Below are 17,495 nucleotides of genomic sequence, written 5' to 3'. Positions count from 1 at the left end.
TTTAAGTCTAGGCTGAAAACATATCTGTTTAGTCAAGCCTTTTGTTAATGGTGTTTATGAGGTAAAGGAGTAGATCTGGAGGGTCCTCAGACATAGAGTGTTTTGGTAAACTGGGATGTATGGATGCTGTCAGTCCCCACTCGCTTGCTCACTCGAGTTTGTTGACGGTGTAGTGGCTGGCTGCTTTATGTCCCGGGGCTCCCTCATGCCTGTGTTACCTTCTGGCTCTCTCCTTTTAGTTATGCTGTCATAGTTAGTTGCCGGAGTCCCTGCTTGTACTCGGTGCAATATGTATACTGCTCCTACTTATTCAGGTGACATTGGGCATACCCAACAACCTGTTTTTTCTTTCCCTCCCCCCCACACCCCAAATCTGTCCCTCTGAGTTACATGGAGTCAACAGGAAATCTTTTGGTGGAGAGGGTGGAGACCTCGACTGGCTATCGTAGCCTGCAGGGAATCGGCCGTCAGACATTCTGTCGCATGTCCCAGACCCGGTGAAATGTAACTGAATTGTCTTGGCCAGCCCTAAGGGTCCCATCTGCATCTCATCATTGCTGAGGAGTGTGCTCCCATCACCCAATCAAGCATCCAGCCAGAGCAGGTCATGATATATTTTACCATATTAACATGCCATTGTTGTGTGTTATGCCTGATGTAAAGACTCTCGTCTCTGCGAGCCTACCACACAGATTTAATACTTGTCATTTTTAGGGCATACCTAACAACCTGTGTTTTCTTTCTCTCCCCCCAATCTGTCCCTCTGAATTACATGTTGATCCTGGGATTGAGATGCTGGCCTCTTCTGCCCCTCGGACCTGCTTGATCCATCCTGGTGCCCTGTGTCTGGTCGGAGTTTTATCGCACCGCTCCTGTGAAGGACGGCCCCATGAGGACAGTTGAGGGTTATACCTGTTAAAAATGTTAATATTATAGTCAGGCTGTCTGTTGTTGCCCAAATGAGGATGGGTTCCCTTTTGAGTCTGGTTCCTCTCGAGGTTTCTTCCTCATGTCGTCTGAGGGAGTTTTTCCTTGCCACCGTCGCCACAGGCTTGCTCATTGGGGATAGATTAGGGATAAAATTAGCTCATGTTTTAAGTCGTTCAAATTCTGTAAAGCTGCTTTGCGGCAATGTTTATTGTTAAAAGCGCTATACAAATAAACTTGATTTGATTTGATTTGATGTCTCAAAAAAAAATCCTAAACGGTGCATCGTCTTGCCTTATTAAAATAATCAAAAACTAAAGACCCAGAACACCAATAATACAAAGGAATAGCATGCACAAATCATATACCCTCATATAACACCCTGATGTTTACATCTGTATGCACTGTTGCATGTGGCACAGCCTGTACTAATGAGATTTTCCACTGAAACAATGCCAGTCTCGGCCAGTCATTCCTGAGAATGAACACGATGCAATATAAATTGGATAATGGTTTAAAATGCAATTTCTGTTCCTGTGGTCACATTACTGTTTTCAGTCCAAGTTGTGTGGGTTGCTTCAAGCCGATGGCAACTCGTATTCATAATTAGATTCTTACTGGTATCAATAGATGCAGCGTTGATTTTGTCACCAAAAATTAACATTATTGTTGTTGTTATGTCATTTAAGAATTTTTTCTGACATTTTTTTCCTCTTGCTACGTAAATCAAGTTCTGCAGGAAAATATTTGGTACAGGTGATGGTCAAGGCTATCAAAGTTCCAATCCAAAACCAATAATTTGCCATGTGCTTATATCAGATTTCCTTTTACCCCCACAGAAACTGAAGTGACTTATTTCCTGCTCACTTGGCCTTTTTGTGCTTGAGAGTTTGCAAAACTGCATTTAGTTAGAATTATTACCATTTTAGTGTTTGTGTGGAAACTGTGAATAATGTTTGATGGTGAAAGGAATCAGAAGTAGCAAAAAATGAAGATTCACCAACATTGAGAGAATCACGATCTATACCTTGTTCTGCAACAATAAATAAAAAGTAGGCAATATAATTTTATCATGCACATTACTTACACATAGACACATTTGAAAAGCTACATGACCTGAAAATGTATTTTGTGTTTCTATAATAAAATCTCACTATGTTATAACTAGAATAATTACAACAGTTAATGTGATCTTGTCAAACTTCAGCGGAAAAAAGTCATAACCCTATATGACTAATAAGGTGCTTGGCATTACATGAGAAGGTAGCAAAACTCATTTTAGTGCAAAATGTGCATTGCTTTTGTACGCTTGGGCTATGGTCATACTACAGTTTGTGAAGCTTTGTAATGGGTAATCGATGAAAATGAGGCGTTTGGTGGCGATGCTTCCCCGAGCTTCAGGAAGTATTCCCAAACCCATCTGCGAGTATTTTCTGCTTAGTTTGCTGATGAAAACATCACCAAATTTCAGTACATGCACTGAAATTTTTCGAAACGTTTTTGGCCACTCATGAGGCGGAGGCACAACAAAAAAACAACTCATGAATCTCAGAGAATATTCGCCGTGCATTGCACAATTGGTGGCATTGTTACTAATTTTTCATCACCAAGTATTCGCAAACCCATTGTGAGCTGTGGTGTGATCGTAGCCTTAAATGCCATGCTCTTCAATTAATGTAGCTTTTCAAACTTTTTAAGCTAGCTAGTGCAAACATGTGCTGCCAAAAATACCCTGACACACCACTCAACATTGTTGGCATGTCTCACATGTAAAAAATAATTGCACTGTGAAACCCCCAAGCTGTTGCTCCTATAGTACCATCACTGTAACACTTCTCAAGTTCTTTATATTTTCTGGTAGGCACCACTGTCAATCATGATGCAATCTGACATGTTCATGTGATTCTGATCAGGTTTTTGTAACTTTTATAAGGTTCTGAGTTCAATGTTTCTTTATTATTACCAGCATGTACATGTACACAGTGAGATGAGACAGCGCTTCTCCGTGTACCACAACGAAACACATAGCAACATACAATAAAGTAGAACATGCAGAAAAACAATGTGCAAATAGTGCAACTGAATATTGCAGTTAGGGATAATTAAATTAGAGTTAGGGATTTAGATTTACCATTGCAAATACTTATTTAATTACAGACTGCTAGTCTTATAATGTTTTGCTGCTGTTTACATGTTAAACATTTGAAATTGCTTTATCAAACCATAAGGCAATATGAATTTTGTTGCCAAATTAAGTTTCTTTTGTAAGTAACTTAAGTTTCTTAAACTGCTGGTGTACCGTACATGAACATTAAAATGGCTGACAGGACTTTTGAACAATATTAATGAAAATCAGTGCTACTTTTAATTTTTACTTGAAGATTTAACTCTAAAGAGTTATAAAGAAAATAAAGAATATGTTTTGCGTTTTACAACAGCATAAAAAGCAACAACTACAGTACTGTGCAAATGTCTTAGCCACATGTGGAAAAAAAAATGCTGTAGACCAAAAATGGCTTAAAAATAATCAAATTAAATGTTTCAACATTAATAATAATAATAATAATAATAATAATAATAAACAGCAGTAAGCAATGATAAATGAAACAAAGTCAATATTTGGTGTGAGACGACCCTTTGCTTTAAAAACATAGTAGTTTCAGGTACAATTAGTGCAGTTTTATAAGGAAATGACCTGTAGGTTTTACTGAGTATCTTGGAGAACTAGCCACAGTTCTTCTGGACACTTTGACTGTCACACTTACTTCTTAAATTTGCAGCAAAACCCAGTAGCCTTCATTATGTTTTCTTTTTTAATTTGAAAAGTAGTCTCTTATTTAATATGCTGCTCAGAGACATGTTTTTCTGTAACATATAATTTTGTGCTGGAAAATGAATGTTTGGAACTCTAAAATGCTTTTGTACTGATTCGATAATGTAGAAGTTACAAAATAGAAATCTATAATAATGTTTGTATGAAAAAAAATAGGGTGCCGAAGACTTTTGCACAGTACTGTATACAGTGTCTTGCAAAAGTATTCATCCCTCTTGGTGTTTGTCCTGTTTTGTTGCATTACAAGCGAGAATTAAAAAAGATTTTCAGGGGGTTAGCACCATTTGATTTACACAACACGCACGCTACTTTAAAGGTGCAAATTGTTGTTTTATTGTGACACAAACAATAATTAAGATGTAAAAACAGAAATCTGGAGTGTGCATAGGTATTCACCCCCCAAAAAAGTCAATACATTGTAGAGCCACCTTTTGCTGCAAGTCTCTTGGGGTATATCTCTATTAGCTTAGCACATCTAGCTACTGGGAGTTTTGCCCATTCCTCAAGGCTAAACTGCTCCAACTCCTTCAAGTTAGATGGGTTGCGTTGGTGGACAGCAATCTTTAAGTTATGCCACAGATTCTCAACTGGATTGAGGTCTGGGTTTTGATTAGGCCATTCTAAGACATTGAAATGTTTCCCTTTAAACCACCCCAGTGTAGCTTTAGCAGTATGTTTAGGGTCATTGTCCTGTTGGAATGCAAACCTTCGTCCCAGTCTCAAACCTCTGGCAGACTCAAACAGGTTTTCCTCCAGAATTGCCTTGTATAAAGTGCCATCCATCTTTCCTTCAGTCCTGACCAGCTTTCCTGTCCCTGCAGATAAAAAAAAATATCCTCACAGCTAGGGATGGCGAAAACTAAAAAAAATCTTGACCGACCACCGAGCCTCATTAGACGGTTAAAGTCGGTTAACCTATGAGTTTAAACAGGGATGCAAACGGCGTGCCTTTTTCACGGCTCGTGCAGATCCGATTTTTTTTTTTAGGGGGGGGCCGTTGGAGTGTCTGAATAATTTCATCAGAGTAAATTCTGTATTAAAATTACTACATAAGCAAATGCCGTTACAGTCCATGAAAAAGCCGTGAAAAAGTCGGCATCTGCGCCTTTAGTTTGTGTGGAGAGATATGATCTGCAATAACATGCATTGTTGGCTACAGACCGAAACATACTTTCAGAATGCACTGGCCAAGGCAGGACTAAACTCGATGTGCCTTCTAATAATAATAATAAAAAAAAAACAGAATAGTAATTTGTAAGCTAAAAAGCCTGTGTCTACACTTATCTTTCGCCGAGTGGCAGCGGGAGGGCGGGACATGACTGAATGGGTGTTTCTGATTTGTCAGCTGTCTTTAACTGGGGCGGGAGGGCGGGACATGACTGAATGGGTGTTTCTGATTTGTCAGCTGTCTTTAACTGGGGCGGGAGGGCGGGACATGACTGAATGGGTGTTTCTGATTTGTCAGCTGTCGTCCTTACACCGCATGGCATGCCCAAGCGTTTACAACACAGAATTCCAGGTTCTCCGCTCCAAAATCGGCAGCTTCAAAACGATTGATTTTTTTTTTTTCACCGACAACCAAAAAAAATTAACCGGTTGACGTTGATTCGGTCAACCACCGGTCAAACGGTCATCGGTTAACATCCCTACTCACAGCATGATGCTGCCACCACCATGCTTCACTGTAGGAATGGTGTTCTCAGGGTGTTGGGTTTGTGCCACACATGGCATTTCCCTTGATGACCAAAAAGATCAATTTTAGTCTCATTTGACCAGAGAATGTTCTTCCATGTGTTTTGGGGAGTCTGCCACATGCTATTGGGCAAACTCCAAATGCGTTTTCTTAAGCAATTACTTTTTTCTGGCCACTCTTCCATAAAGCCCCACTCTGTGGCGTGTATGACTTAAAGTAGTCCTATGGACAGATACTCCCATCTCCGCTGTGGATCTTTGCAGTTCCTTCAGTGTTATCTTAGGTGTCTTTGTCGGATCTCTGATTAATGCCCTCCTTACCCAGTCTGTGAGTTTAGGGCTAGAATTTCGTGAAAACTTGCAGGAATCTGTTTGGATTCTCGCAAAACCGTTTTGCGAGAATCCAATAAAATAATTTCAACAACTTTTGTGTTTGTTGTGACTGTGTGTACGAGTTTGAATTCTTTTCACAGGCAGTCAGTTGGCCTCCAACTCAGCCCTCAAACCACAAATACAGTACCAGTTACATTAATTAAAATACACATATTTATACACACTATCAAACTCTATCACTTTATTTCACTCCTTAATCATCAAGTCAACAACTGAAGAATGGAGCCGAGGACAACATCTTCAAAAGCCTGCCGCAAATACAGTAACTGTTACAGTAAACGTTACAATACACAGAGTTATTCACAGTAACAAACTCATCACTCTATTTCAATCCTTAATCATCAAAAACTGAACAACAGAGAACATCTGAATGTCAGAAACCTAACTGCACCAATGTGTCAGGGTCATGCCAAACTATCATTTAGTTTACTCTGCCTCATCACTGACAGCTGAGTCTGAATCATCATCATCACTACTAGCAACCACACTAGAGTCAGGGTCAGGATGCACAACGGTATACAAGTCAGTACTGGCAGAAGTAGAGCCTGCACTGTCTGAGTGACATTCTGGGGTCAAGCCATGGAGGATCTTGTTTATATCTTTTCTCATATCAGTAACCTGTATTTTTGTGTGTTTATTATTCATTTCATTGGTCTTGTCTTTCTGATTCCGAATGACTGCACTAGTGTGTGTGTGTGTGTGTGTGTGTGTGTCAGACTCCTGTATAGGCTATATATCATTATGCGTGACGATCATCGACCGTGAAACAGAATGCCCACTGTGCTTTGATTCTGTCATAGTGCAGGCTGCATGTCTTACACCTCGCCTTGACCGTGAAATCGTCTTCAAAGTCGAAGTCATAATTGTCTAGTAGGTCATCGCCCCATGCCTGTAAACCGCGCCGCGATATTCTTTTCGTTTTTTCAACGGATTTCGAGGTGTTTGGCTGACTATCACTTGAGCTGGAGTACGCCATCTTGTTATTCTTGACAACAAAAGCCACCTGGCGAGTACTCGGCGGACTAGGTGCAAGCGACCCCAAGCGAGTGAAACACACTTTGCACATGCGCAGAACGTTTGTTTATCGAAACCGAAACCGTTTGTGGAATTTTTGTGTGGAAGTGATTAATATTTTACGATAAAATTATGATATTTCTTGAATATTTTGCATGAATCCGTTGAGATTCGCCTGGGGAACAATTTACGCGAATACTCACATGAATCGATTCGCGGATTCACGCCAAAATTCTAGCCCTGCTTCTCGTCAGGTTTGTAGTGGTACCATATTCTTTCCATTTTGCTGTAATGGATTTAATGGTGCTCCCTAGGATATTCAAAGTTTGGAATATTTTTTATAACCCAACCCTGATCTATACTTCTTCAGAACTTTGTCTCTGACCTGTTTGGAGTGCTCCTTGGTTTTCATGTTGCTTGCTTAGTAGTGTAGCAGAGTCAGGGTCCCTCCAGAACAGGTTAATTTATACAGTACAGACATCATACAGTGGTGCTTGAAAGTTTGTGAACCCTTTAGAATTTTATTTCTGCATAAAAATGACCTAAAACATCAGATTTTCACACAAGTCCTAAAAGTAGATAAAGAGAACCCAGTTAAACAAATTAGACAAAATATTATACTTGGTCATTTATTTATTGTGGAAAATGATCCAATATTACATATCTGAGTGGCAAAAGTATGTGAACCTTTGCTTTCAGTATCTGGTGTGACTCCCTTGTGCATCAATAACTGCAACTAAACGTTTCCAGTAACTGTTGATCAGTCCTGCACACCGGCTTGGAGGAATTTTAGCCCATTCCTCCATACAGAACAGCTTCAACTCTGGGATGTTGGTGGGTTTCCTCACATGAACTGCTCGCTTCTGGTCCTTCCACAACATTTCGATTGGATTAAGGTCAGGACTTTGACTTGGCCATTCCAAAACATTATTCTTGTTTAACCATTCTTTGGTAGAACGACTTGTGTGTTTAGGGTCATTGTCTTGCTGCATGACCCACCTTCTCTTGAGATTCAGTTCATGGACAGATGTCCTGACATTTTCCTTTAGAATCCGCTGGTATAATTCAGAATTCATTGTTCCATCAATGATGGCAAGCCGTCCTGGCCCAGATGCAGCAAAACAGGCTCAAACCATGATACTACCACCACCATGTTTCACAGATGGGATAAGGTTCTCATGCTGGAATGCAGTGTTTTCCTTTCTCCAAACATAACACTTCTCATTTAAACCAAAAAGTTCTATTTTGGTCTCATCCGTCCACAAAACATTTTTCCAATAGCCTTCTGGCTTATCCACGTGATCTTTAGCAAACTGCAGACGAGCAGCAATGTTCTTTTTGGAGAGCAGTGGCTTTCTCCTTGCAACCCTGCCATGCACACCATTGTTGTTCAGTGTTCTCCTGATGGTGGACTCATGAATATTAACTAATGTGAGAGAGGCCTTGCTTAGAAGTTACCCTGGGGTCCTTTGTGACCTCACTGACTATTACATGCCTTGCTCTTGGAGTGATCTTTGTTGGTCGACCACTCCTTGGGAGGGTAACAATGGTCTTGAATTTCCATCATTTGTACACAATCTGTCTGACTGTGAGTTGGTGGAGTCCAAAATCTTTCGAAGTGGTTTTGTAACCTTTTCCAGCCTGATGAGCATCAAAAACGCTTTTTCTGAGGTCCTCAGAAATCTCCTTTGTTTGTGCCACGATACACTTCCACAAACATACGTTGTGAAGATCAGACTTTGATAGATCCCTGTTCGTAAAATAAAACAGGGTGCCCACTCATACCTGATTGTCATCCCATTGATTGAAAACACCTGACTCTAATGTCACCTTCAAATTAACTGCTAATCCTAGAGGTTCACATACTTTTGCCACTCACAGATATGTAATATTGGATCATTTCCCTCAAATAAGTAAATGACCAAGTATAATATTTTTGTCTCATTTATTTAACTGGGTTCTCTTTATCTACTTTTAGGACTTGTGTGAAAATCTGATGTTTTAGGTCATATTTATGCAGACATATAGAAAATTCTAAAGGGTTCACAAACTTTCAAACACCACTGTATGACAGATCATGTGACACCCTGATTGCACACAGGTGGATCTTAATCAACTAATTATGTGACTTATGAAGTGAATTGGTTGGACCAGCTCTTATTTAGGGGTTTCATATGAAAGGGGGTGAATACTGATTCACCCACCCTCCAGATTTCTGTTTTTTTCATCTTAATTATTGTTTGTGTCACAATCAAAAAACAATTTGCACCTGTAAAGTGGTAGGCATGTTCTGTAAATCAAATGGTGCTAACCGCCCCAAAATCCATTTTAATTCCAGCTTGTAATGCGACAAAACAGGACAAACACCAAGGGGGATGAATACTTTTGCAAGACACTGTATATTATAACATGGTCTCAGTATTTGATAATGCTCATTTGTGTGAATGTATGTGTACCTGCCAATATCTTTAGCAGTTTGCTCAGTAGGACAGTTGATGAGCAATACAGAATGATGTCCAGCAGCGTAACTGCCACTCAGGGCTGTGTACATCTGAATAGCTAACATTGACATCACTGGGTACAGGATCATGGTCAGGATCAGTGTCTAAAACGAATTATAGCAAAAGGTTACCAATGACTTTGTTCAGGACATAGAAATTCAAAAAAGAGCATTATTTAATAATTGATTAAAACATCCGACTTTAGTTGCAGCAACCAGTTTTTATTGTGTTTATGGCTTTGTTTATAGTAACAGTTCTTATGTACACAGGGGTTATTTCTTTCTTGTTTCCTGCAATTTTGTTTGATATGGGGTACTATAGTCCACAACACAAAGTTACTTCTTGAATGACAAATGAACATGGATTGTTCACACATAGTAATGTAAAAATTAATTTGTTTCTGACATTAAATATTGTAATAATAGTGAATTTTCTACTTATGGGTATATTTTCATGAAGAAATTTCTTCATGGTTTGCAGTTTTCACATGAATGTTTACATCTACGATCAGGTCCACTGATATTTGGGCATTGACAAAAGGATTGTAATTTTAACTGTCTTCCACATATTAGAGTGAATATGAGTTTTGTAATGAATATACAGTGGGGTAAAAAAGTATTTAGTCAGTCACCAATTGTGCAAGTTCTCCCACTTAAAAAGATGAGAGAGGCCTGTAATTTTCATCATAGGTATACGTCAACTATGAGAGACAAAATGAGAAAAAAAAAATCCAGAAAATCACGTCTGATTTTTAAAGAATTTATTTGCAAATTATGGTGGAAAATAAGTATTTGGTCAATAACAAAAGTTCATCTCAATACTTTGTTATATACCCTTTGTTGGCAATGACAGAGGTCAAACGTTTTCTGTAAGTCTTCACAAGGTTTTCACACACTGTTGCTGGTATTTTGGCCCATTCCTCCATGCAGATCTCCTCTAGAGCAGTGATGTTTTGGGGCTGTCGCTGGGCAACATGGACTTTCAACTCCCTCCAAAGATTTTCTATGGGGTTGAGATTTGGAGACTGGCTAGGCCACACCAGGACCTTGAAATGCTTCTTACGAAGCCACTCCTTCGTTGCCCGGGCGGTGTGTTTGGGATCACTGTCATGCTGAAAGACCCAGCCACGTTTCATCTTCAATGCCCTTGCTGATGGAAGGAGGTTTTCACTCAAAATCTCACGATACATGGCCCCATTCATTCTTTCCTTTACACGGATTAGTCGTCCTGGTCCCTTTGCAGAAAAACAGCCCCAAAGCATGATGTTTCCACCCCCATGCTTCACAGTAGGTATGGTGTTCTTTGGATGCAACTCAGCATTCTTTCTCCTCCAAATACGACAAGTTGAGTTTTTACCAAAAAGTTCTATTTTGGTTTCATCTGACCATATGACATTCTCCCAATCCTCTTCTGGATCATCCAAATGCCCTCTCGCAAACTTCAGACGGGCCTGGACATGTACTGGCTTAAGCAGGGGGACACGTCTGGCACTGCAGGATTTGAGTCCCTGGCGGCGTAGTGTGTTACTGATGGTAGCCTTTGTTACTTTGGTCCCAGCTCTCTGCAGGTCATTCACTAGGTCCCCCCGTGTGGTTCTGGGATTTCTGCTCACCGTTCTTGTGATCATTTTGACCCCACGGGGTGAGATCTTTTGTGGAGCCCCAGATCGAGGGAGATTATCAGTGGTCTTGTATGTCTTCCATTTTCTAATAATTGCTCCCACAGTTGATTTCTTCACACCAAGCTGCTTACCTATTGTAGATTCAGTCTTCCCAGCCTGGTGCAGGTCTACAATTTTGTTTCTGGTGTCCTTTGACAGCTCTTTGGTCTTGGCCATAGTGGAGTTTGGAGTGTGACTGTTTGAGGTTGTGGACAGGGTGTCTTTTATACTGATAACAAGTTCAAACAAGTGCCATTAATACAGGTAATGAGTGGAGGACAGAGGAGCCTCTTAAAGAAGAAGTTACAGGTCTGTGAGAGCCAGAAATCTTGCTTGTTTGTAGGTGACCAAATACTTATTTTACTGAGGAATTTACCAATTAATTCATGAAAAATCCTACAATGTGATTTCCTGGATTCTTTCCCCCATTCTGTCTCTCATAGTTGAAGTGTACCTATGATGAAAATTACAGGCCTCTCTCATCTTTTTAAGTGGGAGAACTTGCACAGTTGGTGGCTGACTAAATACTTTTTTGCCCCACTGTAAGTCAGGTTTTGAGATTAAATTTCCAAATTGGGTGAACGGTGAAGGAATTACAGCTTTTTCATATGTGATCCCCCAATTTGAGGGACCAAACGGAATTAGACAATTGTCTACCAAGCTGTTTCATGGCCAGGTGTACATATTTCCTCATTATTCCATGTACACATTAACAGTCTAGGCCTTTTATCTGCTTAAGGTAAACTACCTTTTACAGTTGCGGTCAGAAGTTTATATACAGTGACATGAATGTCATCTTGGATATGAATGTCATGGCAATATTTGGGCGTTCAATAATTTCTTTGAACTGTTCTTTTTCTGTGGCAGAATGTACAGCATACATCTTTAATTAAAAAAACGACAATTTGGTGCACAAGTTTTAATTTTCTTTGGGTTTTCTGAAATCAACACGGTCAGAATTATACATACAGGGTCAAAAATTTACATACGCTCACTTAGGCTACGTTTACATTACGTCGAATCAGCGGATCATCAGATTAACGTTCTTAAAACGATTCGCGTTTACACTAAAACCGTTAGCCGTGCACACAGCAACGCCAATACGCGGATACGCTAATCACATGACTTTAGACGGCGCATAACATGATCCCAGTGCATTTCAGACGGCGCGTAACATGATCCCAGTGCATTTAGGGCATGCGCAAGACTCACCACTTGCAAGTAGAAGGATGGCAAGCCGCGCAAGGCTCACCACTTGCAAGTAGAAGGATGGCAAGCCTAATACACGGATACGCTCGGCTCCGCAGGCATCCTGCGCTCCAAATCACTCCGCCCTGAACAGCGAGTGCCCTCTGGAGGGTGCGCACTCCGGCCCTGCGCAGCTCACACAGCGCGCGAGTGAAGTGCACAAGCCACGATTCGGGACTGAGCCGCTGTGTGTGTGATCCCAGCGCATATCACTTACTACTTGCAAGTGGAAGGATGGCAAGCCTAAAGACAATCATAACTACACAATGGGCAGTATTTGCATCAGTATTTGCAGCACACACGGACTGGCCAGCGGGAGTTTTCCCGGTGGGCCGGTGGTTCAGTGTGGGCCGGCGGAGAAAAAAAAAAAAAAACAGTTGCGCGCTGGCCTTTAATATGATAAGCAATGTTAACAGTTTCTTTAAGAAACTGTTAACATTGCTTATCATATTAAAGGCCAGCGCGCAACTGTAATAAGCAATGTTAACAGTTTCTTAAAGAAACTGTTAACATTGCTTATCATATTAAAGGCCAGCGCGCAACTGTAATAAGCAATTTTAACTGTAATAAGCAATGTTAACAGTTTCTTAAAGAAACTGTTAACATTGCTTATCAAATTAAAGGCCAGCGCGCAACTGTTTTTTTTTTCTCTGCCGGCCCACACTGAACCACCAGGAAAACTCCCGCTACTCCCGATGGCCAGTCCGTGTGTGATTTGCAGTATTTTCATACTTTTATACTCTTTAATGAAAGGTGATACAAGGCGGAAGTCCGCGCCGTTTTTCAGCAGTCGCCTCACATGACCAACGCCAGCGAATCAGGAAGGTGGATGTCACAGTGACGTTGTCCAATGAGACGCCAGCTAGAGCTCAGCGCAGCGTATTCGCGTATTCTGAATGTTTACACAGCACCGGAGCTGACACGATCTGGATTTAATACGTGGACGCTGGCGGATTCCCGTTTCCTGGCTTTTCCAGGGGGTTTAATGTAAACGGACAGTGCATCCGCGAAGAAAATGAGACAGATACGGTCTAATGTAAACGTAGCCTTAGATTATTAATTCAGAGGTGCTGAAACTTCCAAAATGTCTCTGAGGCTACGTTTACATTAGACCGTATCTGTCTCATTTTCTTCGCGGATGCACTGTCCGTTTACATTAAACCCCCTGGAAAAGCCAGGAAACGGGAATCCGCCAGCGTCCACGTATTCAATCCAGATCGTGTCAGCTCCGGTGCTGTGTAAACATTCAGAATACGCGAATACGCTGCGCTGAGCTCTAGCTGGCGTCTCATTGGACAACGTCACTGTGACATCCACCTTCCTGATTCGCTGGCGTTGGTCATGTGAGGCGACTGCTGAAAAACGGTGCGGACTTCCGTCTTGTATCACCTTTCATTAAAGAGTATAAAAGTATGAAAATACTGCAAATCACACACGGACTGGCCATCGGGAGTAGCGGGAGTTTTCCCGGTGGTTCAGTGTGGGCCGGCGGAGAAAAAAAAAAAAAAAACCAGTTGCACGCTGGCCTTTAATATGATAAGCAATGTTAACAGTTTCTTTAAGAAACTGATAACATTGCTTATTACAGTTAAAATTGCTTATTACAGTTGCGCGCTGGCCTTTAATATGATAAGCGATGTTAACAGTTTCTTTAAGAAACTGTTAACATTGCTTATTACAGTTGCGCGCTGGCCTTTAATATGATAAGCAATGTTAACAGTTTCTTAAAGAAACTGTTAACATTGCTTATCATATTAAAGGCCAGCGCGCAACTGTTTTTTTTTTTTTTCTCCGCCGGCCCACACTGAACCACCGGCCCACCGGGAAAACTCCCGCTGGCCAGTCCGTGTGTGCTGCAAATACTGATGCAAATACTGCCCATTGTGTAGTTATGATTGTCTTTAGGCTTGCCATCCTTCCACTTGCAAGTAGTAAGTGATATGCGCTGGGATCACACACACAGCGGCTCAGTCCCGAATCGTGGCTTGTGCACTTCACTCACGCGCTGTTTGAGCTGCGCAGGGCCGGAGTGCGCACCCTCCAGAGGGCACTTGCTGTTCAGGGCGGAGTGATTTGGAGCGCAGGATGCCTGCGGAGCCGAGCGTATCCGTGTATTAGGCTTGCCATCCTTCTACTTGCAAGTGGTGAGCCTTGCGCGGCTTGCCATCCTTCTACTTGCAAGTGGTGAGCCTTGCGCATGCCCTAAATGCACTGGGATCATGTTACGCGCCGTCTGAAATGCACTGGGATCATGTTACGCGCCGTCTAAAGTCATGTGATTAGCGTATCCGCGTATTGGCGTTGCTGTGTGCACGGCTAACGGTTTTAGTGTAAACGCGAATCGTTTTAAGAACGTTAATCTGATGATCCGCTGATTCGACGTAATGTAAACGTAGCCTTAGTTTGCCAAGACCAAGGTCTCTTAACTTCCTGTTAGTCATCATGATTGACTACAGCTGGTAGCTTCTCTGTGCCTTCATAAAAAGGGTTTGTTGACAGCACTCATTGGATTGACTAACACACAGTAAAATGGGAAAGTCCAAGGAGCTCAGTGCAGATCTGAGAAAGAGGATCGCACATATACACAACTTGGAATGTCTCTTGGAACCATGTCTGTGAAGATTCTCAGTCATCCAGGTCATAGTAAACTATGGGTGGTAAAAGAGAGCAACTGGGCTTGCTTGAAGATTCTTGAAGACGTTTCACCTCTCATCCAAAAGGCTTCTTCAGTTCTGTCTGACAAATAGGGAGTATCAGGTATTTATCCTCTCATGGATGAAAAGCAATCCTGAGGTGTCGTTGAGTCATCCTGTTGGTGTGGGTCACTGGGGGCTGGGTGTGAACGGCCTAGAGAGTCGTTGGGGTGATCAGTGGTTGTTGGTTCTCTCTGTCCTCCTATGAGTCACTGAAAACAGCTGGGTTTTGGTGTGCATTCAGTTGTCTGGGAAGTGTGCCAAGGACTGCATTGTAGGTGGCTGATAAATGATGTCTTAGACCACCACCTCTGTTCAGTGATTGCTGTTCCAGGTTGACAAAAATGGCTTCTTTAACTCCTTGCTCATACCAACGATCCTCTCTGGCTAAAATGCGTACAACTGAATCCCAGACAACTGAATGCACACGAAAACCCAGCTGTTTTCAGTGACTCGCAAGAGGATAGAGAGAACCAACAACCATTGATCACCCCAACGACTCTCTAGGCCATTCACACCCAGCCCCCAGTGACCCACACCAACAGGATGACTCAACGACACCTTAGGATTGCTTTTCATCCATGAGAGGATAAATACCTGATACTCCCTACTAGTCAGACAGAACTGAAGAAGCCTTTCGGATGAGAGGTGAAATGTCTTCAAGAATCTTCAAGCAAGTCCAGTTGCTCTCTTTTACCACCCACAGTCTCTTGGAACCATTTTTAAACAACTGCAAATTCCAAGATCAGTTCAAACAATTGTATCCAAGTTATTGTGAGGTGTAGTCACTTTGCCAAGCCACTTTGCTTCAAGAAAACCCAAATTGTCACCCTCAGCTAAATGGAAATTGGTTTGGATGGTCAGGAACAACCTGGGAACCACCATGGCACAGCCCTGCCATGAACTGAAAACTGATGGATCACTGTCTACAGTTCAGATCATCATGGACTAAGAGCCTGCTATCCAAGAAATAACCCCCTGATCCAAAATTGAAACTTTCAAGCTTAACTAAAGTTTGAAGCTGACCACACGGACAAAGGAAAAGCCTTCTGGAGGATAGCTGTATGGTCAGATGAGACAAAGATTGAGTCGTTTGGCCACAATGACCACCATGTACAGAGGGACACTGTACCAGCTGGTGGTGGTGGTAGGATCATCATGCTCTGGGGCAGTTTTGCTTCCAGTGGAACTGGTTCACTGCACAAAGTGGACGGAATAATGGAAAAGGAGGACTACCTCAGAATTCTTCGGCATAAACCATCAGAAACTTGAATACGACTTGGGACTTGGGCGTTACAACAGGACAATGAACCCAAACACACATCAGAGCTGGTTGTGGAGGATAAAGCAGGTTAACAGTAACCTTAAAAAAAACCTGACTTCAACTCTATTGAAAATATATGGACCATGCTTATAAGTTGAGTCCATGGCAAGAAAAAAAAAATTTAATTGAACTCTACCAATTCTACCATGAAGATTCATGAAATATCCAACCAGAATTCTGCCAGAAGCTTGTTTATGGTAAACAAAAATATTTGGTCAAGGTGAATCTTGCAAAGAGAAATTTTACCCATATATTAGGTGTGCTGAATGCATATTTTTGACCCAGTATGTATAATTCTGACCCTGTATTGATTTCAGAAAATCCAAGGAAAATTAAAACTTGTGCACCAAATTCGAGTGTTTTTTTTATTAAAGATGTATGCTGTACATTCTGCCACAGAAAAAGAACAGTTCAAAGCAATTACTGAAAGCCCAAATATTGCCATGACATTCATATCCAATATGACATTCATGTCACTGTATGTAAACTTCTGACCAAAATTGTAGATTTTTCAAGTGTAGGTCATAAAAAGAATTTTCCCAATTATTTTTGTTTAGTGGACTGAAAGCTACTGAATTTGAACCACAGACTTCCAATTTTATTAGGTTTTTTAAATAGAACAATTAATGAATTTAGGACCATGTGGCCCCAAATTCTCCACTATTTTTTCCTGTTTCAACACGACCCAATTCAAGATACTATGTCATGTATCACGTGGTGGGCTTTCCCTGTTCGTGCAAGGCATTGTGGGATACAAATTTGAAACAGGAGAGAAAAATGGAGGATGTGAGTATGCGAATGAAACATGAAAAAACCGATAACAGTAATAGAAAGCAAGAAGAAAAGATGTTATGTTGCGAAGGAAAGGAAACGCAGGACCAAACTAATAAATATTGGCGGTTAGTGAGCACCTTGGTGTGATCAGCTTTTCATTTAGCGACAAAATGATGTAACTGTCAGTGCACGGTCAAAGGTAAACCTGCGCATGCGCACACAGACTTCCTCTGTCTGCTTGACTGTGTGAAGCAAGTGATTTCACGCACATTATTTGCTAGGAAATCCCTTCAAATTACATAACTTTCCAGCCACAGAATGGCCTGATATTTTGTGAGATATTACAGAAATAAACATCCATTCATCCATTATCTGTAGCCACTTACTGCTGGGCTCGAACCCAGGAACTTCTTGCTGTGAGGCGACAGTGCTAACC

At 41.3% G+C, this 17,495-nt stretch overlaps 1 protein-coding gene across 1 annotated transcript in view; it reads right to left on the bottom strand.

Moving 5' to 3' along the window:
• Nucleotides 1-17,495, bottom strand: part of zgc:63972 (protein CutA homolog) — a gene marked incomplete at its 5' end in the record, with an annotated part of 90,347 nt that overhangs the window by 57,401 nt on the left and 15,451 nt on the right. The window contains one exon of the mRNA XM_060912625.1: nt 9,316-9,464. Within this exon, the coding sequence (XP_060768608.1) occupies nt 9,316-9,464 (149 nt within the window). The remainder of the gene's footprint in view (nt 1-9,315; nt 9,465-17,495) is intronic.

Source organism: Neoarius graeffei, chromosome 28, assembly GCF_027579695.1.
Source record: "Neoarius graeffei isolate fNeoGra1 chromosome 28, fNeoGra1.pri, whole genome shotgun sequence".
Taxonomy (NCBI): Eukaryota; Metazoa; Chordata; class Actinopteri; order Siluriformes; family Ariidae; genus Neoarius; species Neoarius graeffei.
Note: the sequence above shows the minus strand (reverse complement) of the source record. Positions and strands in the feature narration are given on the sequence as shown.